A 27,402-nucleotide genomic window follows, 5' to 3' on the forward strand; every position below is an offset into this window, starting at 1 on the left:
TTACCACCCTTCTTAAACAGTGGCACCACGTTTGCCAACCTCCAGTCTTCTGGCACCTCACCTGTGACTATCGATGATACAAATATCTCAGCAAGAGGCCCAGCAATCACTTCCCTAGCTTCCCACAGAGGTCTCGGGTACACCTGATCAGGTCCTGGGGATTTATCCACCTTTAACCGTTTTAAGATATCCAGCACTTCCTCCTCTGTAATCTGGACATTTTGCAAGATGTCACCAACTATTTCCATACAGTCTATATCTTCCATATCCTTTTCCACAGTAAATACTGATGCAAAATATTCATTTAGTTTCTGCCCCATTTTCTGTGGCTCCGCACAAAGGCTGCCTTGCTGATCTTTGAGGGGCCCTATTCTCTCTCTAGTTATCCTTTTGTCCTTAATATATTTGTAAAAACCCTTTGGATTCTCCTTAATTCTATTTGCTAAAGCTACCTCATGTCCCTGTTTCGCCCTCCTGATTTCCCTCTTAAATATACTCCTACTTTCTTTATACTCTTTTAAGGATTCATTCAATCTATCCTGTCTACACCTGACATATGCTTCCTTCTTTTTCTTAACCAAACCCTCAATTTCTTTAGACATCCAGCATTCCCTATACCTACTAGCCTTCCCTTTCAGGAATATATTTTCTCTGGATTCTTGCTATCTCATTTCTGAAGGCTTCCCATTTTCCAGCCGTCCCTTTACCTGCGAACATCTGCCTCCAATCAGCTTTTGAAAGTTCTTGCCTAATACCGTCAAAATTGGCCTTTCTCCAATTTAGAACTTCAACTTTTAGATCTGGTCTATCCTTTTCCATCACTATTTTAAAACGAATAGAATTATGGTTGCTGGCCCCAAAGTGCTCCCCCTCAGTCACCTGCCCTGCCTTATTGACATAGCTGTCAAAGATAATGTGCTAATGTTTTTTTGAGCCCTCTTACTCATGTTGCTTGTAAGTCTAGCAACAAACCATATAATCAGGCCAAATGTATTAAGTTGACACTTGCATTTTTTTTGGAAAAACCAGGATGGCTTTCGAAAAGTCTGGTGAGACAGTATAAAGTGAGATGGGTCTTATTATTAAGTGAACCTGCTTCACTCACCTGGCAACTTGTTTAAAAACAACAGTATCTGAGCAGCAAGCTGCTTGACTAATTTCCATTACCTTTGTGTATACCAAGAAGGCAGATGCTATGCAGACAAGAGTGACATAGGAAGAAATTCTTTCACTAGAAGGTTCAAAATTCAAAAGAAGTGGGAAATAGATAGTTGGTACTTATGACCAGATGAGTTGCATCTAAGGATATTGAAAGAGATGAGAGTGGTAATTGCTGGGTCAATGGTCATCATCTTTCAGTCTTCCTTAGACTTGGGAGAGCTGCTGGAGGACTGAAGAATTACAAACGTCATGCCCGTGTTCAGTAAAAGCCTAGCATTTACAGACCAATTATACTTCATTGGAGAAATTTCTAGCAATAGTTATTCAGGATAGAATTAGTTGTCACATGGTAAAAAGTGGCTTGATTGTGAAAATTCTGAGTAAATTTTTAAAGAGGAAACTTTTTAACTTAAGTTTTTTTTTTGAAACATTAATTGGAAGGATCAATGCAGATAGTGTTTTGATGTGGGGTACATGGTTTTTCAAAAGGCATTAAATAAAGTGCCACACAACAAACTTGTGAGAAAGGGTGTAGCTTATGGAATAAAAGGGAGAATAGCAAAATGGATGCAAAATTGGCTGAGTGATAGGTTACAGGGAATGGTCAATGAATATCTTTTAGACTGGAGAAACATTTGCAATGCAGTTCTCCAGGAATTGGGATTACACATTGTTTTCTTGATATTTGCAGCGGTCTACAGCATAGAATTCTACCCTATGGAGTCGGCACCAGTCAAAAATAACCACCTAATAATTCTAATATTGTTTTCCAGCACTTGCCCCATGGCCTCGTATGCCTTAGCATTACAAGTGTACATTTAAATACTGCTCAAAAATAGAGAGTTCTGCTTCGACCACTCTTAGAGGCAATGAGTTCCAGATTTCTGCCGCTCTTCAGCGAAGAAAAAATTCATTTCGAGTGCTCTCTTGGTCATTGATCCTCTCCACGAAGGGGAAATGTTCCTTCTGCCTATCCCTCACATAATTAATGCATCTCAGTCATGTCATAGAGTCATAGAGATGTACAGCATGGAAACAGACCCTTCAGTCCAACTTGTCCATGCCGACCAGATATCCCAATCCAATCTAGTCCCACCTGCTTCATAACCCTCCAAACCCTTCCTATTCATGTACCCATCCAGATGCCTTTTAAATGTTGCAATTGTACTAACCTCCACCACTTCCTTTAGCAGCTCATTCCATACAGGACGGCATGGTGGCTCAGTGGTTAGCAGTGCTGTCTCATAGCACCAGAATCCCAGGTTCGATTCCAGCCATGGGCGACTGTCTGTGTGGAGTTTGCACATTCTCCCAGTGTCTGTGTGAGTTTCCTCCGAGTGCTCCTGTTTCCTCCCACAGTCCAAAGATGTGCAGGTCAGGTGAATAGGCTGTGCTAAATTGCCCATAGTATTCGGTGCATTCGTCAGAGGGAAATGAGTCTGGGTGGGTTACTCTTCAGAGGGTCGGTGTGGACTTGTTGGGCCGAAGGGCCTGTTTCCACAATGTAGGGAATCTAATCTAATCTAATCAAAAGATGTACCACCCTCTATCTTTCCGCTCTCACCTAAACCTATGCCCTCTAATTCTGGACTGCACCACTCCAAGGACAAGACTTTGTCAATTTATCCTATCCATGCCCCTCATGATTTTTTAAACCTCTGTAAGGTCCCCCCTCAGCCTCCGATGCTCCAGGGAAAACAGCCCCAGCCTATTCAACCTCTCCCTATAGCTCAAATCCTCCAACCCTGGAAACATCCTTGTAAATCTTTTCTGAATCCTCCCAGATTTCACAGTATCTTTCCAATAGGAAGGAGACCAGGATTGCATGCAATATTCTAACTGTGTCCTAACCAATGTCCTGTACAGCTGCAACATGACTTCCCAACTCCTGTACTCAATACTCTGACCAATAAAGGAAAGCATACTAAATGTCTTCTTCACTATCTTATCTACCTGCGACTCCACTTTCAAGGAGCTATGAACCTGCACTCCAAGATATCTTTGTTCATCAACACTCCCCAGGACATTACAATTAAGTGCATAAGTCCTGCTAAGATTTGCTTTCCCAAAATCCCTTGCATTTATCTGATATAAATCCCATCTGCTCGAAACGTCAGCTCTTTGCTCTCCTTACAGATGCTGCCAGACCTGCTCAGATTTTCCAGCATTTTCTCTTTTGGTTTCAGATTCCAGCATCTGCAGTAATTTGCTTTTATGATGCAAAATACTCGTTTAGTATCAGCCCCATCTCCTGTGGCTCCACACAAAGGCTGCCTTGCTGATCTTTGAGGGGACCTAATCTCTCCCTAGTTACCCTTTTGTCCTTAATGAACCCTTTGGATTCTCCTTAACTCTTTTTGCCAAAGCTTTCTCTTGTCCCCTTTTTGCCTTCCTGATTTCCCTCATACATATACTCCTACTGCATTTATATTCTTCTAAGGATTCACTTGATCTATCCTATTTGTACCTGACAAATGCTTCCTTCTTTTTTCTTAAATAAACCCTCAATTTCTTTAGTCATCCAGCATTCCCTACGCCTATCAGCCGTTCCTTTCACCCTAACAGGAATATACTTTCTCTGGACTCTCATTATCTCATTTCTGAAGGCTTCCCATTTTCCAGCCGTCCCCTTATCTGCAAACATCTGCGCCCAGTCAGCTTTTGAAAGTTCTTGCCTAATATCGTCAAAGTTGGCCTTCCTCCAATTTAGAACTTCAACTTTTAGATCTGATCTATTCTTTTCCATCACTACTTTAAAACTAATAGAATTATGGTCGCTGGCTTAAAAGTGCTCCCCCACTGACACCTCAGTCACCTACCCTGCCTCATTTCCCAAGAGTAGGTCAAGTTTTGCACCTTCTCTCGTAGGTACATCCACATATTGAATCAGAAAATTTTCTTGTACACACTTAAATTCCTCTTCATCTAAACACTTAACACTATGGTAGTCCCAGTCTATGCTTGGAAAGTTAAAATCCCCTACCTTAACCACCCTATTATTCTTACAGATAGTTGAGATCTCCTTATAAATTTGTTTCTCAATTTCCCTCTGACTATTAGGGGGTGTATAATACAATCCCAATAAGGTGATCAGCCCTTTCTTATTTCTCAGTTCCACCCAAATAATTTTCCTGGATGTATTTCCGGGAATATCCTCCCTCAGTACAGCTGTAATGCTATCCCTTATCAAAAACGCTACTCCCCCTACTCTCTTGCTTCCCTTTCTGTCCTTCCTGTAGCATTTGTATCCTGGAACATTAAGCTGCCAGTCCTGTCCATCCCTGAGCCATGTTTCTGTAATTACTATGCTATCCCAGTCGCATGCTCCTAACCATGCCCTGAGTTCATCTGCCTTCCCTGTTAGGCCTCTTGCATTGAAAAAAAAATACAGTTTAATTTATCAGTCTTATCTTGTTCTCTGCTTTGTCCCTGCCTGCCCTGACTATTTGCTGCACCTTTATTCTCAACTGTACCAGTCTCAAGATTGAAATCTTTCTCCACTATCTCCCTGGGTCCCACTCCCCACCTTCTTAGTTTAAATCCTCCCTAGCAGCTCTAGCAAATCTCCCTGTCAGTATATTAATCCCCTTCCAATTTAGGTGCAGTCCGTCCTTCTTGACTAGCCTGCTTCCGAGCTGTGATTCTATGATTCTCTGAATTGTCTTGTACAATTTCAGCATAATCACCTTGCTCTTGTACTTTATGCCACTCTTAATAAAGCCTAGGAGACAATGCTTCATTAACTACTCTCTACGATTGTCTTACCTTCAATGCTCTGTGCACAGGTGCCTTGACTCCTGCACCCCCTTTAGAATTGATTCCCTTATTTTATTTGTTTGACAATGTTCTATCAAAATGTATGGCATCATACTTTTTGCAAGGAACATCCACTGCTATCCATCTGCCAATCACCAAAACTTTTGAAATTGTTCACTGTCCTCCTCACAGTTACACTGATTCTAAGTTTCACATCATCTGCAAACTTTGAAAATGTCAACTGCATACCAAAAACGAGATCATTAATACATATTCTGAAAGGCATGAGATGACGTACTTAGGCAGGACAAACATGGCAAGGGAAAATGCAATAAACAGTAACACAAAGGAATAGAGGGACTTTGATGTGTATATGCACTGGTCCCTCAAGGTAGCAGGCCAGGAAGATGGCATATCTGCCTTAATTAGCAAAGCACAGAATTTAGGAGGAGCAAGTTATGCTGGAACTTTACAAAAACTAGTTTGGCCGCAGCGAGAGTTCTGAAATTCACATGATAGGAGGTATGTGATAACACAGAGTACAGAGGTGATTCATCAGGACGTTGCCTGGGCTAAAGAGTCTTAGTTACGAAGAGAGATTAATAGACTGCTTCCCTTGGAGCTGAGTAGACTCCGGGTGACTATTTAAGAAGAGTGGTAAGGACGAGCCAGGGAACTATAGACCATTGAGCCTGACATCGATGGTAGGAATCTTGAGGGACAGGATGTACATGTATTTGGAAAGGCATGGACTGATTAGGGATAGTCAACATGGCTTTATGCGTGGGAAATCAGGTCTCACAAACTTGACTGCGTTTTTTGAAGAAGTAACAAAGAGGAGTGATGAGGGCAAAGTGGTAGACGTTATCTATATGGACTTCAGTAAGGCGTTCGACGAAGTTCCCCATGTGAGATGGTTAGCAAGGTTAGATCTCGTGGAATACAGGGAGAACTAACCATTTGGATACAGAACTGGCTCAAAGGTAGAAGACAGGGTGGTGGTGGAGGTTTTTTCAGACTGGCAGCCTGTGACCAGTGGAGTGCCACAAGGATTGGTGCTGGGTCCAACGCTTTTCGTCATTTATGTAAATGATTTGGATGTGAGCATAAGAGGTATAGATAGTAAGTTTGGAGATGACACCAAAATTGGAGGTGTAATGGACAGCGAAGAGGGTTACCTCAGATTACAACAGGATCTTGACCAGATGGGCCAATGGGCTGAGAAGTGGCAGATGGAGTTTAATTTTGGGAAAGCAAATCTTAGCAGGACTTGTACACTTAATGGTAAGGTCCTAGGGCATGTTGCTGAACAAAGACACATTGGAGTGCAGGTTCATAGTTCTTTGAAAGTGGAGTCGCAGGTAGATAAGATAGTGAAGAAGACATTTAATATGCTTTCCTTTATTGGTCAGAGTATTGAGTACAGGAGTTGGGAAGTCATGTTGCAGCTGTACAGGACATTGGTTAGGCCAGTGTTGGTATATTGTGTGCAATTCTTGTCTTCTTCTGTTGGAAGGATGTTGTGAAACTTGAAAGGGTACAGAAAAGATTTACAAGGATGTTGCCAGGGTTGGAGGATTTGAGCTATAGTGAAAGGTTGAATAGGCTGGGGCTGTTTTCCCTGGAGCATCGGAGGCTGAGGGGTAACCTTATAGAGGTTTATAAAATCATGAGGACAGGATAAATAGACAAAGTCTTTTCCCTGGGGTGGGTGAGTCCAGAATTAGAAGGCATAGATTTAGGGTGAGAGGGAAAAGATATAAAAGAGACCTAAGGGGCAACCTTTTTACTCAGAGGGTGGTACGTGTATGAAATGAGCTGCCAGAGGAAATAGTACGATTGCAGCATTTAAAAGGCATCTGGATTGGTATATGAATAGGAAGGGTTTGGAGGGATATGGGCTGGGTGCTGGCAGATGAGGCTAGATTGGGTTGGGATATCTGGTCGGCATGGACAAGTTGGACCGAAGGGTCTGTTTCCATGCTGTACATCTCCATGACGCTATGACCCTCTGAAGAGCATCCCACACAGACCCACCTATCACCTGTCCCTGTAACCCTGCAACTCCCATGGCTAATCCATCAATCCTGCATGTCCCTGGATACTATGGGCAATTTAGTATGGCCGATCCATGTAACCTGCACATCTTTGGACTGTGGGAGGAAACTGAAGCACCTAGAGGAAACCCACGCAGACACAGGGAGAATGTGCAAACTGTACATAGACAGTCCCCCAGGGGTGGAATCAAACCTGCATCCCTGGTGCTGTGAGGCAATAGTGCTCACCACTGAGCTGTGCTGCCTCTGTGCTGTTAGATCTGAGTATTGAATACAGTTCAGGATGCCAAACTGTAGGAAGGATGTGAGTGCCGAGTAGATTTACAAGAATAATTCGAGGGATGAGAAACTTCAATTTTGAGGATAAATTGGTGTCTTGTGGAGTTTTCCTTTCTTTTAGGGAGGGAATGATGGGAGGAAAGAAAGCTAGAGCAGATCTGGGATTTTCACGATTTTGAAAGGTCTGGATAGAATATTTAGAGCGACAGTGTTCACATTCGTAATAGGATCAAAAACAAGAGGACAAGAATTTACAAAAGAAGAAAATGTGATATGGGGGCAAAAAAACTTTCACCAAGGTTTGGAATGCATTATTTGGATGTGTGTGGATACAGTTACTTGAGGCATTAAATGTTTTAGATGGAAACAATGTGCAAGGTAGGAGGAAATGCAAGAGAATAGCATTAAGCCATGATACTCATTAGGAAAGCCAGTGCATGCATGATGGGCTGGATGGCCCCCTTCGATGTTGTAACAATTCTATGACTTTGTGATGTAATTGTGGAGAAATGCACACAACTCTTTTAAAATAGTCGTTAAATTGCGATATTTACTTTTTGACATGTTTTGTTCTGAGAAAAGTTCATAGGAAATTAGATCCCATACAAATATAGGAAAATAATATTTCACAAATATATTTCTCAACACATACACAATTTTCAAAGTTTTTTTTTACAGTACTGCTTAGACTTTTCATGTTTTGTAGCTAATGTTTCTTTTTATTTATTGTAATTAAAAATTATTTAAGCTCCATACTGAACTTTTGTGTTTTTTTTTCTATTTAACAGGATTCTTGCCACCAATTACTCCACCTGAGAAATTTTTTCTTTCTCAGTTGATGTTGGCTCCTCCAAGAGAGCTGTTTAAGAAAACTCCTCGTCAGATTGCATGTATGGATGTGGGTAACATGCCTCAGTCTGTAGATATTAGTGGCCTGCAGTTGGCCTTGGCTGGTGAGTAATGTTGTTATGCACTCTTCAAAAAAAAAAGTTAGATAAGTTCAGCCAAGGATCCGTAAAACTAAATTTGTCAAATTGTAATTTAGCTTCAAGCTCATGCGCACTTTCTACAATTGGCAAAATGCAGAATTCAGTTAGATGGTGTAATTATTGCAGCAAAATAGCTATTCTGTTTTAACACACTATTTGTGTTTGATTAAAGTTTGGGATGTAACAGAATTTTATGCAACAAACCACTGTACCTCAAACTGGTATTTTATATACAAAGGCCTTGCAACTGTTCAGTTTTTAGAAAGGTCTGGCAGGTTGAGGCTGAAAAACAGATTAGACTATTCTTGATCTTATATTTAAATGTTAAGGACAATGGTAGAAAAGATTTCAACTACGAAGAAATTGGGAAATTTTAAGAAGTTTCAGGGTTTGGTGAAGAGACTCCTAGTATACGATGAAGAATAAATGAAATGTACAAAGGCTGACAAACGCATCAGAATTTGTTTTTTCCTGAAGGCCTTTTGTTAGGTATTCTTTAAGCTTACATTTTGATTAGTATTCAATCTTTTTGGGGTTTTCTTTTCTTTCAACAGAAGAAACAAATGAGAGGCAAAAGTAGAGATTGGGCCGCTCCAAATTGATGCAGGAAGGCTAGTGATGGGAGATAAGGAAATAGCTGAAGAACTTAATAAATACTTTGTCAGTCTTCACAGTGGAAGACATGAGTAATATCCCAACAATTAAGGAGCGTCAAGGGGTAGAGTTGAATATGGTGGCCATTACAAAGGAGCAAGTACTTGATAAGCTAAAAGGGCTAAAAACTGACAAAATTTCCTGGCCCGGATGGGCTACATCCTAGAGTTCTGAGGGAGGTGGTTGAAGAAATAGAGAAGGCATTGGTTGTAATCTTTCAAAAATCACTGGAGTCAAGGAAAGTCCCAGATGATTGGAAACTCACTGTTGTAACCCTCTTGTTCAAGAAAGGGTCAAGACAAAAGATGGAAAATTATAGGCCTATTAGCCTAACCTCAGTTATAGGTAAAAATTCTAGAATCCATCATTAAGGATGAGATTTCTGAATTCTTGGAAGTGCAGGGTTGAATTAGAACAAGTCAACATGGATTTAGTAAGGAGAGGTCATGCCTGACAAACCTGTTAGAAATCATTTGAAGAGGTAACAAGTAGGTTAGATCAGGGAAACCCAGTGGATGTTATCTACCTAGACTTCCAAAAGGCCTTTGATAAAGTGCCTCATGGGAGGCTGCTGAGTAAGGTGAGGGCCATGGTGTTCAACGTGAACTCCTGGCATGGATTGAGGATTGGCTGTCTGACAGAAGGCAGAGAGTTCGGATAAAAGGTTCTTTTTTTGGAATGGCAGCTGGTGACAAATGGTGTCCCGCATGGTTCAGTGTTGGGTCCCCAGCTGTTCACTTTATATATAAATGATCTGGATGAAGAGGCTTGGGGGCATTCTGGTGAAGTTCACTGATTATACGAAGTTAGGTGGACAGGCAGGTAGTTCTGAGGTGGTGGGGAGGCTACAGAAAGATTTAGATAGTTTAGGGAATGGTCCAAGAAATGGCTGATGAAATTCAATGTGAGCAAATGCGAGGTCTTGCACTTTGGTAAAAAGTACACAGGCAGGGACTATTTTATAAACGGTGATCTGAGAGTGCTAGTACAGGATTCTCTGAAGGTTGACTTGCAGGTTGAGTCCGTGGTTAAGAAAGCAAATGTAATGTCATTTATTTCAAGAGGGTTGAAATGTAAAAGCAGTGAGGTGATACTAAAACTTTATAAAGCTATGGTTAGGCCCCATTTAGAATATTGTGTCCGGCTTTGGGCCCCACACCTCAGGAAGGACATACTGGCACTGCAGCGTGTCCAGCAGAGATTCACACGGATGATCCCTGGAATGGTAGGTCGAACATATAATGAACGGCTCAAGATCCTGGGATTGTATTCGTTAGAGTTCAGAAGGTTGAGACGAGATCTAATAGAAACTTACAAGATAATGCATGGCTTAGAAAGGGTGGATGCTGGGAAATTGTTTCCGTCAGGCGAGAATACTAGGACTTGTGGGTACAGCCTTAAAATTAGAGGGGGTCAATTTAGAACGGAAATGAGACATTTCTTCAGCCAGAGAATGGTGGGTCTGTGGAATTCATTGCCACAGAGCGCAGAGGAGGCTGGGACGTTAAATGTCTTCAAGGCAGAGATTGATAAACTCTTAATCTCGCAAGGAATTAAGGGATACGGGAGAGTGCGGATAAGTGGCGTTGAAATGCCCATCAGCCATTATTGAATGGCGGACTGGACTTGATGGGCTGAATGGCCTTACTTCCACTCCTATTTCTTATGGCACAAATACCAAGGATTATATACATATTATTTAAACTTTTAATTAGAAATTAATAAGTAACATGTTATTGTTAATTTATGATAAATATCCAATATTTTGTTTCCAAAATGGGATCATGCACATATTGCAATTAGCCCCTCTTGCCCTACTATGCAGAATATCTACTCCTTGTTCTAAGATAGTCAGCTGATCTTTTGTAGAAACAATAATCATAAGGATCCTTGGTTGGGGTCAGCAATATTTTTCTGTTAAGGAGCCTCTTGAAAGATAAGTTGTTAAGCGAGGTGGACAAGCTTACAGAGGGGATTAATGAGCTAAACTAAAGGCATGGTTACAACATTGGAGCAAGAAAAATGAAGGGTGTATAACAAGCTAAAATTGGAGAAATGCAGAGAATTGAAGAACAGCAGTTGGTTGCAGAGGTTAGGCAAAATGAATTTGAAAACGAGATGTAGAACTTTATCTCCCTGTCTAGCAGTGCCACAAATTTAATGTAAAACATGAGCACAGAGATGAACAGGGTGGTATAAGTAGTTTAGGATGTGCTCAGAGTTCACCCTGAATCATTTACATCTGGTTCTGCCTGTTGCACTCTCTCTGTCTGGAAATCATGCTGGAGGAAATCAGCTGAATTGATGCAACTGTGCAAATCAGTATGAAAAGTTCATCTGCTGAAGGATTCAATTGGATGTGATACGTTATATCTAGTCTTTTTCTTTAGTGATGCTAACTGACCCCCTGTGAGTATCCAGTATTAGATATATTGTCAATGGTGCAAGAAATCCATTACTTTTGGGAAAGATTTTTTTCAGAAGTTAATGCACAAGTTTGTAAATAGTTCCTTGAGCCCTTAAGTTTACCCTGAGACAGTTGTGAACTTTGTAGGATGTATCATTTCAGTATGCCCTTTCAAATTGCTTGGCATAGCATAGAAGTTTGTGAATGAGAGTTTAGTTTTAGGCAATATGTAATGTCATTTCTCAGTGATCTTCTCCACAAATTAGGTAAATCTTATATATTACAAAGAGACTTTTTTAAAAATTTGCCTTGTGTACTAGTGAGATGAACAATAGTAAGGATTCTGAAAAAGAAAATTAGCAATTTTTTTCCTTTTTGCCCTTTGCTATTTGGATTTATACGCAAGTGAACACCTTCAAGGTAGTCAGCAAAATTGCCTCTATGATAGGAAGTCATGTAGCATGAAAGGAGTCAGTCTTTAGTTGATCTGCAATTGTCCTTTATATATGGATTGCTTACATATGTTTGTACATTTTATGCATAATCTTTTATTTATTCTGCAGAGCGCCAGTCTGAATTACCAACTCAAAGCAAAGCCAGTTTTCCAAGCATACTCCCTGATCCTGATCCTGACTCTTCCAACTCTGGATTTGACAGTTCTGTCGCTACTCAGATTATAGAGGCTTTAGTGAGTGGACCAAGGCCACCAATAGAAAGTAAGCAGTTTTAAATTGATGTTGATGATATTAGAAAAAGGGATGCTAATCTAGAATTTTCTCAGTCCCAGAACCCAGATTCAAATGTGCTCATCCAATTAATTTTGCATTTTGCTATCTTTTGATATAATTGATAAATTATTAAATGTCAGAATAACAAGCAGTGCTGTGAGGCTTAATTGTCGTAGCGTTAGTCTCAGAAATTGGTACCTTTTAATATTAGTCAAGAATGTCCACACTTTCTTGCTAATAAAAGATGTGTAGTAATAGTAGATATATAGGGTAGGCTGGCTATATTCACCTCTTAATGGCCACTTTCCCATGCAGTACATCTAAAATGGATGCAAAGCACCATCATCCTGTTGCATACAGCATTTTAAACTTGATTGGATAGATTTTCTAACTCATTTAGGTACTTGATGAGAATTTGGACTCCATTAATTTGAGCCAAGGATGAAAGGGGTGGTGCAGGGAGAAGAATTCAACCATCCATATGCTTAACCCAACTGGCTTTCCTGCACACTCTGCCATGTTTTAAGGTGTACCATGTTTAAAGATGTAGCATGTTAAGCTTCCATGTCGTGGTCCATTTTGTCATCTCAGTTACTGCTCTAATCATAAACTTGTTGAGTTGGTATGTATTTGTTGATGCACTTAATCCATAAAGCTAAATAAAGGGATTGATGTTTCTAAAAATAAACTCAAAAATATATTGTTTTAAAGCGAAGTAAGAAGAGAGCACATGAAATGTGGGAGCCCTGGTATAATTGTGATATAGTATCTTGTGTTCAAAAGGAATGAAGAATAAAAATAGGGAAGTCTTGCTAAACTAATTCAAGGCCACAGACCACACACAGAATATTGTGAACAGTTTTGGTCCCCTTATGTGAGGAAAGATATACTGGCTTTGGAGCAGTCCAGAGAAGATTCATGAATGTAATCCATGGTATGGGAGGAAGATTGGGTATTATGGATTAGCTGCAACAAAAATATACCAACTCAACAGGTTAGAACTGCCTCACTGCGCCAGAGACCCGGGTTCAATTCCCGCCTCAAGCAACTGTCTGTGTGGAGTTTGCACATTCTCCCCGTGTCTGCATGGGTTTCCTCCGGGAGCTCCGGTTTCCTCCCACAATCCAAAAATGTGCAAGTTAAGTGAACTGGCCATGCTAAATTGCCCGTTGTGTTTGGAGAAGGGATAAATGTAGGGGAATGGGTCTGGATGGGTTGCTGTTCGGAGGGTCGGTGTGGACCTGTTGTGCCGAGGGGCCTGTTTCCATACTGTAAGTAATCTAATCAGGTTTATTGTTATCAAGCTGTAACTGAGATGACATAATAGATAATGGGTCTGTACTCATTGGAGTTTAGAAGAATGAGCAATGACCCTTTTGAAGCATACAAGATTCTCAGAGGACTGGACAGGGGAAATGTGGAGAGGTTATTTCTTTGAATGGGAGAGACTAGAGAATATAAACTGATGTTGTTACCAAGCTGGTATGGTGATGTCCATTTAAGACAAATTTGGGGAGGAATTTCTTATGTGGTATTGAATGTATAGTTATTCTTTTACAGCAAAAAGTTGTAGGGTTTGTGTGATTAAGTATATTCAAGGCTGTGACAAATTTTTAGTAAGGCAATTCATGATTATGGGCAAAAGGCTGGAAAGTGAAGTTGAGGGTTATCAGATGAGTCACAATTTCATTGAATGATGGAACAGACTTGATGGATTAAATTATCTGCTTCTGCTCTTACATTTTATGGTTGTCTTTGAGGTTTGTAGAAATGTTCATACATTTTGGTCCTCAGTTGCTCGATAAATACAGTTGCTGGGAATTTCTTCATCTCCTTAAAACATGGGGTCATTTTTTTTTACCTTGACCAAAGATACAAAAACATATCCATCCATATGCATTCTTCTACAACACCCTGAGCATTATGAAGGCAAAGCAATTATTTGACGTCCAATATATTTTTCCTGTCCATTCTTTCTAGAAAGCTGATTGGTCGATGGTTTTCTTTTTATCCCATTAAGGTCATTTTCGGCCAGAGTTCATTCGGCCTGCTCCTCCACTTCATGTGTGTGAGGATGAACTAGCTTGGCTGAACCCAACGGAACCTGACCATACAATCCAGTGGGATAAAACCATGTGTGTTAAAAACAGCACAGGGGTGGAAATCAAACGCATCATGGCAAAGGCTTTCAAGAGTCCATTATCTGCACAGCAGCAAACACAGGTAATTGCAAATAAGATTCATTTGGAATATAACTGAGTTGCATCACTAATGTTTAATATTATGGAAATGCGCCTATCCTGTTTATCGCTGTATCACCTTCTGAAATTTAAAAAAATGCTGTGCTTGATGATAAATAAATCTGATAATAAATGAGAGACAGGCAGAGTGATTGAAATGGAAGATTTTAATTTTCACGTAAATTGAAAAAGAGAACTGACTTGAAAGGTAATAAATGTTTATTATAGTTTGAGTAACGATATAACCTAAAGCCAATCGGGTAGGTCATACATGAGCAAAATCTGCAGATCTCAATTTCTGAAATAAAATTATGGAGAGACCCAGCAGGTCTTGACAGTGTGTGTGGGGAGAGCAAGAGAGAGAGACACACACAGACACACACACAGGTAATGTTTTCATTCTGATATGATTTCTTCAGAGGGCAAGTTATATTGAAATTTGTAATAAGATAGATTTACTTAACAGCATAACTGTGAGAGAAAATCGAACTATATGTAGTTATAATATAATTATGATTAACATTCTTTATCGTTTTATAATCAACCTGTTCAGATGTTTTATGACACTTCCAGTGTAGGTGAGGATTGAACCCAGACCTCCTGGCTCAGAGGTAGCACTACCACTGTGTCACAAGGACCATAAGGTTAACATTCTAGTATTTTCTAATCAACCTGTGACACACCTCTGGAGCAGACTTGAACCTGGACCATTTGGTTCAGAGGAAGGGGCATTGCCTCAAGAGCTCTCAAGGTTAACATTGTCTTGTTAGAGCCTTATTAGAAGCAATGTGGACCCTTTGAAAACTGATAATTGTGATAGTGAAAAGATAGGGAAATGGCACATGTTGAATAAATACCTTGTTTCAATATATGGGGGTAGAAGAGGAGAATAAAATGCAGACATGTCAAGGAAATTTGATGTTAAATCCAGTTTGGGAACCTAGCAAAATTAACGTAAGTAAAATAGAGAGAGTATCATTATTTCCTCACTAATGAGGGACAGACCGCATGGATCAGTGCTTGCAAGGAAATAGCAAAGAACATTGCACATGTCCTGACTATAATCTTCCAAAGTTCTCCCAATTCAGGAACCACTCCAGTTAGATTAGAAAATTGCATCCTACTTTATATAAGAAAGGTAAGTGAGAGAAAATAAAAATCTTGAATAAATGACTAGCATAATGGCTTTGTAATTGTTGTAAAAACCCAACCAGTTCTCTAATTTCCTGTGGGGAAAGAAATCTACCATCCTTCACTAGCTTGGTCTGGGTGTGGTTCCATATCCTGTGAATAGATTTTAAAAAAACCCACGGATTTATAGACCAGTTAGCTGAACATTGCTGTTGCAATCTGTTATTGACAGTTGACAGACATTTTTAGATTGACTAAATGGATTGAAATTTTTCAGCTGATCAGTGACAGTCAGCATGGATTTGACTGAATTAAATTTCTTTTTAAGAGGTGGCTAAACTATTGAACACATCAATGTCTGTGGGCGTTATCAAATTAACTTCCAGGAGGCACTTGATAAAGTCCCTAGTAGATTTAGATAAAACCAAAGTCCATAGAAGTAAAAGCAAATTAAGATTCTTAGCAGTACTTTAATTAGTAGACTGTGACGAAGTGTATCCCATAGATAGGTATGTGTTGAGGTCTCAACGGTTCGCCATGAATGATTGGAGAGAGCTGCCTATTCCTGTTTACTGATGATCCAAAGATAGAACTTCTTATTAGTATCGTAGATGAAAGCAAAATTGCTGAGAGATATTAATAGTTTAAGTTTTGAATTTCATTATAGTCAAACGTGAAGTCATCCACTTTGGACCTAAGGCTGATAGAACAAGCCTCCTCTTTAATGGTGAAAAGCTGGAAGTAATGGATATTCAGCGAAACCTGGCTTGGGATCGATGTACATAGATTGTTAAAGTGTTGTGGTCAAATGCTGAAAATAATTTTAAATGATAGAATGCTGGTCTCTATCCAGCTGATAAAAGTGGGTAGACGTTATGCTAGAGCTATACAAAGCCTGAATTTGACCACACCTGGTATACAGTTTTCAGTTCTGAACACACATCTTAAGATCTTGGAGGGAATACAGTATAAATTTACCCAATAGTACCTTGACTCGTATAGTATTAAATTATAACAAGAGATTACAAAGAGTCATTTGAACTCAAAATGTTAACTTAGTTTCTTTCTCCACAGACGCTGCCATTCTCTTTGCTTTTATTTTACATCTCTAGCATCTGTAATACTTTGCTTTTATTACCTAATCTAAGATTTAGAAGATTAAGGGATGATTTGATCAAAATTTGAGTTAATAGGCAGATAGGTAAATAGAAATACTTTATACTGTTCTGGAAATCTGGGAATAGGTGACATAGCCTAAAGATTAGAGCCAAGTCTTTTAGACATGAATTTGGAACTGTCTTGTCATGTTCTGTGCTAAGGAATCATGATCCAGTATAGAAATTAGACAGTAAATTTGTTTACTGAAAGTGAACATTTTAGTAAAGGAATTATAGGATCCTGATGTAAAGCTGACAGTAAAAGTAGAAAAGACCATAAAAAAAGCCAATAGAATCCTTTGTTGTTTGAACCTAGAGGTATAGAATATAAAGAGCAAAGAGGCTACTTTAGAAATGGCATTGAGAGGTGGCTGATAATTATTCAAAGGTAAATGATAGATTGCAAAAGGATAACGAAAGGCCATTTTTAAAATTGTATATAGTCTGTTCTGATATAATGCGATAGTTCTGTTCCTATGCAATCCTGCGTTGTAAGAAAATTGCGTAATAGCCACACCATTTAAAGCAATGGGACCAGAATCTCGTTATAGCCAATACAGCTAAGGAAAGCTCATGGTCTATAAATAATGGTCTAAATTCTTCAATTGCATTATAGCAGAACTGACTGTATTCTGTTTCAGCAGTTTAAAAGGGGATTATTTGATTTAAAAGGAGGAATGGGCGGCACGGTGGCACAGTGGTTAGCACTGCTGCCTCACAGCGCCTGAGACCCGGGTTCAATTCCCGCCTCAGGTGACTGACTGTGTGGAGTTTGCACATTCTCCCTGTGTCTGCGTGGGTTTCCTCCGGGTGCTCCGGTTTCCTCCCACAGTCCAAAGATGTGCAGGTCAGGTGAATTGGCCATGCTAAATTGCCCGTAGTGTTAGGTAAGGGGTAAATGTAGGGGCATTGGTGGGTTGCGCTTCGGCGGGTCGGTGTGGACTTGTTGGGCCGAAGGGCCTGTTTCCACGCTGTAATGTAATCTAATCTAAAAAGAATATTAGAGAGATTGGAAAATGAGCAGAGATTGGACTGCAGCTTAAACACTAATACTGTTACAATCTGGATAGACTGGCTTGTGAAGTTCTGTGTTTACGTAATCACTGCTGAATTGTGGGATGAGGGATGAGTGAAAATTGAGAAAAATACTATTTTTACTTGGCCTACACCAACTTGAGCAATTTCTGTACATTATTGCATTGATCTAAATGAAACAACTTGAATGTATAAAGAGTTAAAAATCACAACACTAGATTATAGTCCAATAGGTTTATTTGGAAGCAGTAGCTTTTGGATGTTGCTTCTTTATCAGGTGGTTGTGGCTGATGAAGGAGCAGCGCTTCCAATTAAACCTGTTGAACTATAACCTAGTGTTGTGTAATTTTTAACTTTGTCCACCCCAGTCCAACACCAGCACCTCCAAATCTTGAATTTGTAAGGCACATTTCATTATAGGAAATCATTCAAGTGTTAACAAGACTATTTTGATACAAAATCTGACATCAATCCACACAGAGATAATTGGGTTTGGATGGATACCAAAGATAGGACTGATTCTCTCATTAGAAGAGCACAGGGATCTTGGAAGTTTGTAGGGCTAGAAGCTCAGGTGATAGGTGGATAGGGATGGCAAAGCTATGGAGGAATTACAATTGTGAATTTACCGCCAAGTTATTCATAAATATATACAATAAATGTGTAACATTTCGAATCTGCATACACTGTAAAGATTATGTAGTATGTGTTCTTTGATCTTTCTTTTAAGGCAATGGATCTTTTTAACAGATACAGTCTCCCATTTTAAGATTATGCATTGAGTTTTCAGAGTTAATTGCAGATTTTTTGAAAGATGATCCAAGGTTCACTTTGATGACAACATTATATGGGGAGAAATGAGGTGGTGGAGAGAAAATTAACATTTATTCAGATTCTTGAATGTTAAATTTATTTACAATATAGTGTTCCAGTAGTAACAGTCATCTTCACAACATTTCTGTTTGCTTTTATGTTAATTCTTAAATACATGTGTAATGCTCAAAATAATAATTTAACCCTCCAGTAGTAAATACTGGGCAATCATCTGATGATGTGTCTGAAAATTGACACACATCTGTGTTGTACCTGAGTAACATTGAGTTTTTACTTTTATTTTCTTCATGGTAGCTCCTTGGTGAATTAGAAAAAGATCCAAAGCTAGTTTACCACATTGGTCTGACTCCTGTCAAGCTGCCTGATCTGGTAGAAAATAATCCTTTGGTTGCCATAGAGATGTTACTGAAGCTAATGCAGTCGAGCCAGATTACAGAATATTTTTCTGTACTTGTGAATATGGATATGTCCCTTCATTCTATGGAAGTTGTAAATAGGTGAGTTGTATGTTTTTTTTCCCCCACCCATTTATTTGATTTGTCATCTATATCTGCTGCTGTTCTGACTATATTCCATATAAATGGTAGTAGTGCAATTTCCCAGCCTTCCTGCTTCATGTGTGAACCTGGAAAGTGTCTTAACAGGTGCTATTCACCGCAATACTCTTCGTTGTCATCCAACTGGCTGTGCACAATTTTTTTGCCTTCAGTTGACAGCCACAGTAAGGAGTCACTCTACAGTTTACTTTGGTTGTATTAAAAGACAAGTGCATCAAAATGTAACCTTTTCTTCACATTTGACAATCCAACATGAATAGTATTGCAGTTCTGCGAAAGCTCATTTATTTTCATACTAGATGTTTTGTTCTCATGTCTTTTGAATATTTTGGATTTGTTTTCTCTGGTTCTCCGATATTGTAGAAATAACTTGTTGCAGAGTATAAATCCATGGATTCAAGACCTTCCTGTAGCTCATCAGAGTGATGGCTATTTCTGTGTGTGCCTTAGCAGTCTGTTCAGTTGCAGGAAACAAAATAGTTGAACAATATTCTTTCCTCATCCAATAAGTAACTCTGCAAATTTGTTTCCAGTAGGGGTCACTAGGTGTTTTAGAAATGTTCTGTAAATGAATATTGGCCTAGTCTTTGTATAGTTCAAGCTTCTGGTTTGTAATTCATTGCTCCTTTTGTTTTTTTTCTCAGGTTAACCACTGCTGTTGATCTTCCTCCAGAATTTATTCACCTCTATATTTCAAATTGTATCTCCACTTGTGAGCAGATCAAAGATAAATACATGCAGGTAATTGTGTTGCTTGCGGATAGTTGAATTGATAAGTCTTTATTTGTACGAGCAATATTATATGTGACCTTGCAAATTATAACTATATTCTGGGCATAATTTAAAATAGAAAGTTTTGCCATGTATGAACCACCCAAGTTTGCAAATTCCCAAACGCATGTCAGGAGGGAAGAAGAACACAGTGCAAATTATTTATCTCTCTTTACCCCTTTTCAATTAGTGTGCCAGACAAGTAAGCTAGTGGTCAACTCTGCTAGCATTCTGTTAAATCATGAACTCTAGATTCTATGGAACAAATTGGCAGGAATCGAAATTGTATTTTTCTATCATAGTCTGGCCCTCAAAAAATGTCCAATATACATTTTCATCTCATTTTGTATGTTTAATCTCTTATTTGATGGCCTTCACCTTGCTCAAAAGGAGAGACAATTTTCTTGAAATTATTTCTTGACACATCGTTTCTCTAACTATTAGGCAGTGTCTACTCTACACTTTGACATCCCAACTTTGTAATGGGGTGAAAAGAACAAATACTTGGCTCCAAGAGAAATCTTTATGGTCTCAATTCCATACTTTAGTCATGTTTAACTTAGCAGCAGAACTAACTGTGTGCATGTCTTGCCCTGTAGTATTTATCGTATATAGTTGTATTCTGGAGGGAAGGATCATAGGTGTGGCAGAAGGTATGAAATCAATATTAATGTGAGCTTTAAGACCATAAGACATAGAAGCAGAAGTAGGCCATTCAGTGAGATCATAGCTGATCTGATGATCCTCAATTCCACTTTCATGCCTTTTCCCCATTACCCTTGATTCCCTAATATTAAAATCTGTCCATCACCGTCTTAGCAACCAAATTTTATACACGTTGGACAGGGCATGACTTATGTCCGATTCTATATCCATTCCTAAAGGTGCCTTTCATTGTTCATGCTCTTCTGGATTATTAGTAGTTAGCTACAAATTAACCTTGTCTCTAGTTTTCAGAAGTCAAAGACTTTCTAGATGCTTCATCTCTTTGTTTCATCTATCTACCACTACTTTAATAGGAAATGGCCTTCCTCTTTTCTCCTATTAGCTGAGTCTAAAATTTTACTTCTCTTCAGCAGTCCTTCAGGATTGACTTCCTTCCGATCTGTTCAATGGGTTCTGAGATGAGTTCAAATGCACAGCTGGGGCAGATGGTACTTGAAGGGTTGCTTGGGTTGCTTGTTGCTTTCTTATCCAATGTCTTAATGATAAATTCTCTATTTTGGTTGATTGCAAGCCAGAGACTTAAGAGTCAGTGATGTTTTTGCTTTTTTGGGGATGCTTTGAGGAGAACACCAAAACATTTCCCCTGTCCTCTTGGGAATCATCCTGGAGAAGTTAAGCATCAAAGCACTAAATTTGCAGTCAGTAACAATAACAACCTGTATTTCTGGATGGCATCTGTTATGAAGAAAAATCTTTCAATAAGACTGAAATATTGATGCTCCAGCTCCTTAAATGCTGCGCTTTTCCAGTGCAACACTTTTCGACTCCGATACCATTGAGGCGGTTGACAATGGGGATCAGGAATTTAAAAAGAGGATTTTCCAAACCAGGACCTATTGCTAGTAGGCCAGCGTATAAAGGGCTGATGGCTGAATGGAATTTGGTAGGAGTTAGGGGATGACGAACAGAATGTTGGATGAGCTCAAGTTTATGGAAGATGCAAGTAGGAGTCTGGTCAGGGTGACATTTGTATAGTCAAAATGGAGAAAGTGAGGTCTGCAGATGCTGGAGATCAAAGTTGAAACTTTATTGCTGGAACAGCACAGCAGGTCAGGCAGCATCCAGGGAACAGGAGATTCGACGTTTCGGGCACAGGCCCTTCTCCATTCCTGAAGAAGGGCCTGTGCCCGAAACGTCGAATCTCCTGTTCCCTGGATGCTGCCTGACCTGCTGTGCTGTTCCAGCAATAAAGTTTCAACTAAGTCAAAATGGGGCTGACTTATGAAGAATGGTTGATTAGAACTGCTGATGTTGAGGAATTTAAAGTACCTAGGCACTGCTATCTCACAGCACCAAGGACCTAGATTTGATTCGATTGGGTGACTGCCTATGTGGAACTAGTACGTTGTCCTGTTTCCACGTGGGTTTCCTCCCACAGTGCAAAGACGTGCAAGTTAGATGGATTGGCCATAAAATTGTCTGTAGTGTCCAGGGATGTGTAGGCTATGTGGATTGGCATGGTAAATGTGGGGTTATGAAGATAGGGTAGGGGTGTAGAATGCTGTTTGGAGGATCAGTGCAGATTGTTTGTTTAGTTCAAATGGCCTCTTTCTGCACTGTAGAGATTCTGATTCTAGGAGTCATTGCAATTTAGAGAGGATAAAAATGCAAGGAGAAAGTGAATTCCAGTCATTTGAGTTATTTCCAATTAAACAATTACATTTGTGACATTGTATTGCTCAGAAGATGTGGCAAGTAAGCTACATGATAAACCTGTTACTTGTGATACTAGGGAGTGACAGTGTACAGTAAACTAACATTGTCTGTTATCTTCCAGAACCGTTTGGTACGTCTTGTTTGTGTCTTCCTCCAGTCTTTAATCAGAAACAAAATAATCAACGTCCAGGACTTGTTCATCGAAGTGCAGGCCTTCTGCATTGAGTTCAGCCGAATACGAGAAGCGGCTGGCCTATTCCGATTACTGAAAACACTGGATACCGGAGAAAATCCTTCAGAAGCAAAATCATCAAAATAATACAAGGCAGAGTTTAAACTTTCAAAAGACTGGAAAGGCATTTGTCGTGTGTTGGAATCATTTCTGTGATTTCAGTGCATAATTGAAAGATATTTAGTTTTGTTTAAAAACAGTAAGCCTTTCTTAGCCACTCAGTTTGCCCAAATGGGACCGGACTTACTTATTTTCTTGTTATACAAGTGTGCAAGCCAATTCTGATGAGCATCTTGGTCACTTTTCAAGGTAGTGTTGTTGCACAGCAATGCACCATCACTTTAGTGACTCCTATTTAATTTGTGTTAAGGTATGCTTTCTATAAGAGAAAACTATGTTAACCAGTTTATTTCTGTTCTCTATCCTATGTATTATACATACTTCATATTATTAAATACATCAGCAGACAGCATTAGGTAAAATACAAAAGTAACTGAATTTGTGCACCATGTTTGGATTGAAGTTCATGAATGTTAATTATGAAGTCTTTGTTTTAATTAAAATGCTGAAAAATGAAGCAATCAAAACTTTTGATTACTGACGCTTAAATTAAGATTTGAAGGAAATTTTGTGGTGCTGGCCTAACAGTTGAAATTGGTGCAGGGAATCCTTCTGCAAACAATTCCCACAAAGTGATTATGCAAATTTACGGCCACCAGTTTCAATAGTAATGACCCTCCAATATGTCCCAGGATGTGGGTTGAAATGGGAATAGGGAGGGTGGTGTTCATTGCATGCTCGTGCCTATTGAAATTGCTTTGAAGAGGTGAATAGCAAATATTTACTATGAGTGTGGCCACTATTGGGTTAAACACATACACAGCCTAGAGAAACATTCCTTGTTCTGAGTTTAGCCCTCCTTCTGACAAGAGATCTTAACAGTGGCATTAACCCTGTTCTTGTGAATTGGAAGGGAAATTATCTACAGAAGTAGAAGATTTACTTCAGTTGTACAGGATATTGGAGAGACTATATCTGGATAGTATTGGTTTTCCTACTTTAAGAAGGATACAAATGTGTAGTTGGCAATTCAACGATGGTTTATTAGACTAATATCTTGAATGGTTGAGTTGTCTTATGAGCTAGCCTAGGCTAGTTAGGTCAGACTCAATTTATAGCTGTTGGGATTCAGAAGTAAAAGAGGCAACTTGGTTGTCAAGACCTGTCAGGATCTTGTATGTTTCACTGTGCAAGTGGAAAGCATGTTTCCTATTGTAGGAGAATCTAAAGGAGTTAATGTTTAAAAATAAGAGGTTGACCATGCGGATGCTGCAAAAACACCAGGTTAGCCATTTAGGACTGAAGCGAGAAATTTCTTCACACCAAAGAATTTTTGAATTTTTGTAATTTTCTACCTCCAAGAGCTCCAGTTGTACATATTCAAGATGGAGATGAGAATATGGAGATTTTATGGAATGGTGAAGTTGAGGTTACACATCAACCATGAATTTATTGAACAGTGGAGCAGAATCCATAGCCTATTCCAACTTCTAGCTCTTAAGGCCACATCTTTTTCCATCTCAAGATTTCATCTAAATGTGCCACCTATGTATTTTCCAAATCAACTGTACCACTTCCCAACCTAATGCAGGCTCACATATCTAACTAGCATATGCAATGCCATAGATCAGTTATTTCAGATATTAAAATATCAATTTGAGCACTTGAATCATTACAATTACAGTTTTACAATGAAACTTAATTTAGCTTTGACAAGAAAGATGTGAGTGTGAAACATGATAAAAGCTGATTTTAGATTTGTAAAGTTAATTTCTCTCATATGACAGAAAACGTGCAACAAGGTTCAGGCTGTTAGACCAATAATGAGAATTACCCAGGAAGCCTCAAATTTAGATGGAAAATTCCTCGCTTTCCAGGAACCTGCATGATATCTCTAATTCAGAATTATGCATATTGAACAATTATATGGTACTTAGATTGTTACCTAGAAAATTTTAGACAGATTAACATCTAGTCTATCAGCTGGGCAACTCTGTAACTGATCAACTCCCCAACATGTCCCCCTTAACTATCCAACAACCCCTTTGATCTGACCAAACTTCAGTCTGTTCTGAGTAGGTGCTGGTCCTGGACTAATTATTCTCACCGCTACCAGTTGCCCTCCCAACTCTACCATCTACCTTTCTGACTACCCAAACAGCCCTTGAAGATAAGCTGACCCAGCAACACATTCAATAGCCAATCCATGTACAACCGACCCACCCATTCACCAACATTCAAAAACTGGACTGGGGCTTTAACCTAGTATACGGCAGCTAACGCTGTAAGAAGAGGCAGGACTTCTGCATGATCCTCTTTGCAAATTCCTGAGTTGAACCTTTTTAAGCATAAATTCAGTTTTCCTGTAGTATTCTGCAATTCAGTATTTGATAAATTTCCAGGATTAATTTTCCTGCTTTCTATTCCTGCTCTTTGCCAAATTATAAGGTGAGTGAAATATGTCTCAGCTTTTTTTCATCCTACCAATGTAAAAGTGTTTGAATTTGTGGTTTAAATGCAGGCTGCCACAACCCCCAATTTCCCAATATTGTCTTCTGGTGGGGGGGGGGGGGGGATTAAGAAACAAAAGCCCAATTGGAGGACAGTTTGAAGACAGCAGGTTAAAGTTCCAATGGGTCACTAATTGAAAAAAGAACTAGCCTTCATGCTTGCTTTGTTTTTCTGCCTGGTAGTTAAACCTACTTTAAGTAGGGTCACAGGAGAGGGATTGTTGCAGTTGTAACCCCAAGAAAAAGAAAAAATTGTTGCAATGTTATTTGATGTTTCTGGCTGTATAGGACGGGCTGAAGGGCTAAAAAGTTGAGATTTGACAGCTGCATGACCTTGAAAGCGTCCTGTGATCATTCTGGTTTGTGCCACAGACAGCACAATCAAACTTGTTTTCTGTATGAGCAAGCTGTTTTCTGCTTTTCTGTGCTGGCTGTTTGTTATAGTGTATGAGAGAGATACTTTTATTTTGAGAGTTGGACTTTACCTTGGACCTGTATCGCGAACGATGCGAAGAATGAACCTAAACCTCCAGACCAGCAGTCAGTTGAGGGGTCCCTGACAGGTAGGAAGGGTGAGAGACTGACTGACTGCATTTTTTTCTTTGCTTTGCATTTTATTACTATTATTATGACTAAATAAACATCCATATTTAAGCAAATTGTCAAGTTTTCTATCTACATTTAACAGACTCCAAAAAGAACTGCTAGGATACACTCTGTGATCCCAGACACTGTCCTTGAGTTAGTGGTTTAAATTATTAGTCAAGGCCTGGATCAATAACTGTGGTAGTTTGTGAATTACTGGTTTTAAATCTGGAATAGAACAATTATTATTGTAATAGTAACTGTTAGAGTGCAAAGCCAATAAGATTAAGTGACAAAGATGTCATGGAACAAAAAACAAAAGGGAGTGGTAATGGCTGTAGTTTAAAAAATATTTATCCAATATGAGTGTGCATTGCAGAAGAACTGCTCAGTTCAAATGCAGAAATGTGAAAAACAAAGTTTTATACTGTCACATGACAAAAAAAGACTCAAAATGGACAGTTTATTGTCTGAAATTGTTGAGCTTAATGAGAGTTCAGAAGGCTACAAATTGCCTAATTGGAAGGTGAGATGCAGCAAAAAAAAAATTAAAGTGACGAGAAACTGGAAAACTCAGCATAATGCTTACAGACGGAGCAAAGCAGTCATCTAATCTGCATTTGGTCTTACGAGTGTAGAGGGCACAACATTGTGAACAGCAAATAGATTATATTGAAGGTATAAAAGAAAATTACTTCTTCCGGGTGTGTGGGGGCCTTGGAAAGCAAGGAGAGTGGTGATAAAAGGGCAGATGTTACAAAGCCTACACTTGGAAAGGGGACAAGATTTGCTTTTGATTGCAGATTGAACAAAGTCATCATATAGTGAAGAAGGGTGTGGGGGGAGATGCATTTTGTGGTGGCATTATGTTGGAAGTGGCAGAATCGAAGGTGACCTTTTGCATGTGTAAGTTGGTGGGGACAAGAGTAATCCCTATCAGAATGCTGGGAGTGCAGGAAATGGTTTGAAAAAGGGGACTGTACACAACAGTGTAGGAGTATTGGGAATCTTTAGAAGACGTGAAAAATGGTGTTCTAAAAGGTTGCCTCATCAGAGCAGCTGCATTAGAGACAGGGAAACTCAGAGAAGGCAGGTTGTAAGAAAGTGTAAATGAGGTAACAGAATAATTAATGAAAATTGGCAGACAGCCAAGCCGGATTTGATCCACACTGGTACATATAGTCAGGTTGACAAAATGGCATAATACAAAAATATAATCAAAGCTAAGTACAAGTTAGACCAAAGGGTCTGTTTCTGTGCTGTGAAATTCTATGACTCTACTCTTCATTCAATCCGCCAAGGTTGGTCAATGCAAGAGTCTTTTCTCCTCCAGTGTTTACAATCCAGTCACAGGATCAAAGTAATTCTCATTCCATTGAAGTAAAAGGCATTTTTCTTTGATAGATCAGTTTATATCATGTTATACATGCTGTTCTCTTATATAGCAATTTTCATAAATGGGGCATTTCTCACTAAAGAGAGAGAGAATTGCGAAACACGGAGTTTCTGAAGTAACAGCACTAAATGCATGAGTAATCTTAGAGATTCCAAGAATAACACATTAAAACTGTTGCATGGAGATCAGATTGGTTTTTATCGAAAGAAAGGTTGAGTCACATTTAAAGATTTTGCTGTAATGAAAACAAAGCAAAGGTCACTTAAAGAAAAGTTTAATTTAATGTAGTTACAAGTAGTATTTTTGTACTTGTATTTTTATTTCAAAACTGAACAATGCATTCCTCGCAAAGCAACATGTTACAAACAATGTTAAAACAAAACTACCTATTGCTCTGTCCTTTTTCTGTGGTGTTGAGAAAGGACAGGCAGGAAACAAGATGTACTCCCCACACGTCTTTGAATAAAGCTCTAGGATTTAA

The 27,402-nt window shown here is 39.2% G+C and overlaps 1 protein-coding gene across 1 annotated transcript in view; it reads left to right on the top strand.

The window, feature by feature from the left end:
- The window catches only part of cnot11 (CCR4-NOT transcription complex, subunit 11), a 27,501-nt gene extending 3,313 nt beyond the window's left edge, over nucleotides 1-24,188 (top strand). Inside the window, exons 3-8 of the mRNA XM_043691710.1 lie at nucleotides 8,042-8,206; nucleotides 11,867-12,019; nucleotides 14,052-14,254; nucleotides 18,723-18,925; nucleotides 19,630-19,726; nucleotides 22,260-24,188. Coding sequence (XP_043547645.1) covers nucleotides 8,042-8,206; nucleotides 11,867-12,019; nucleotides 14,052-14,254; nucleotides 18,723-18,925; nucleotides 19,630-19,726; nucleotides 22,260-22,457 — 1,019 coding nt within the window. The 3' untranslated portion in view covers nucleotides 22,458-24,188. The remainder of the gene's footprint in view (nucleotides 1-8,041; nucleotides 8,207-11,866; nucleotides 12,020-14,051; nucleotides 14,255-18,722; nucleotides 18,926-19,629; nucleotides 19,727-22,259) is intronic.
- The last annotated feature ends 3,214 nt before the right edge of the window (nucleotides 24,189-27,402 follow it).

The sequence above is a fragment of the Chiloscyllium plagiosum genome, chromosome 6 (genome assembly GCF_004010195.1).
Source record: "Chiloscyllium plagiosum isolate BGI_BamShark_2017 chromosome 6, ASM401019v2, whole genome shotgun sequence".
Lineage (NCBI taxonomy): Eukaryota > Metazoa > Chordata > Chondrichthyes > Orectolobiformes > Hemiscylliidae > Chiloscyllium > Chiloscyllium plagiosum.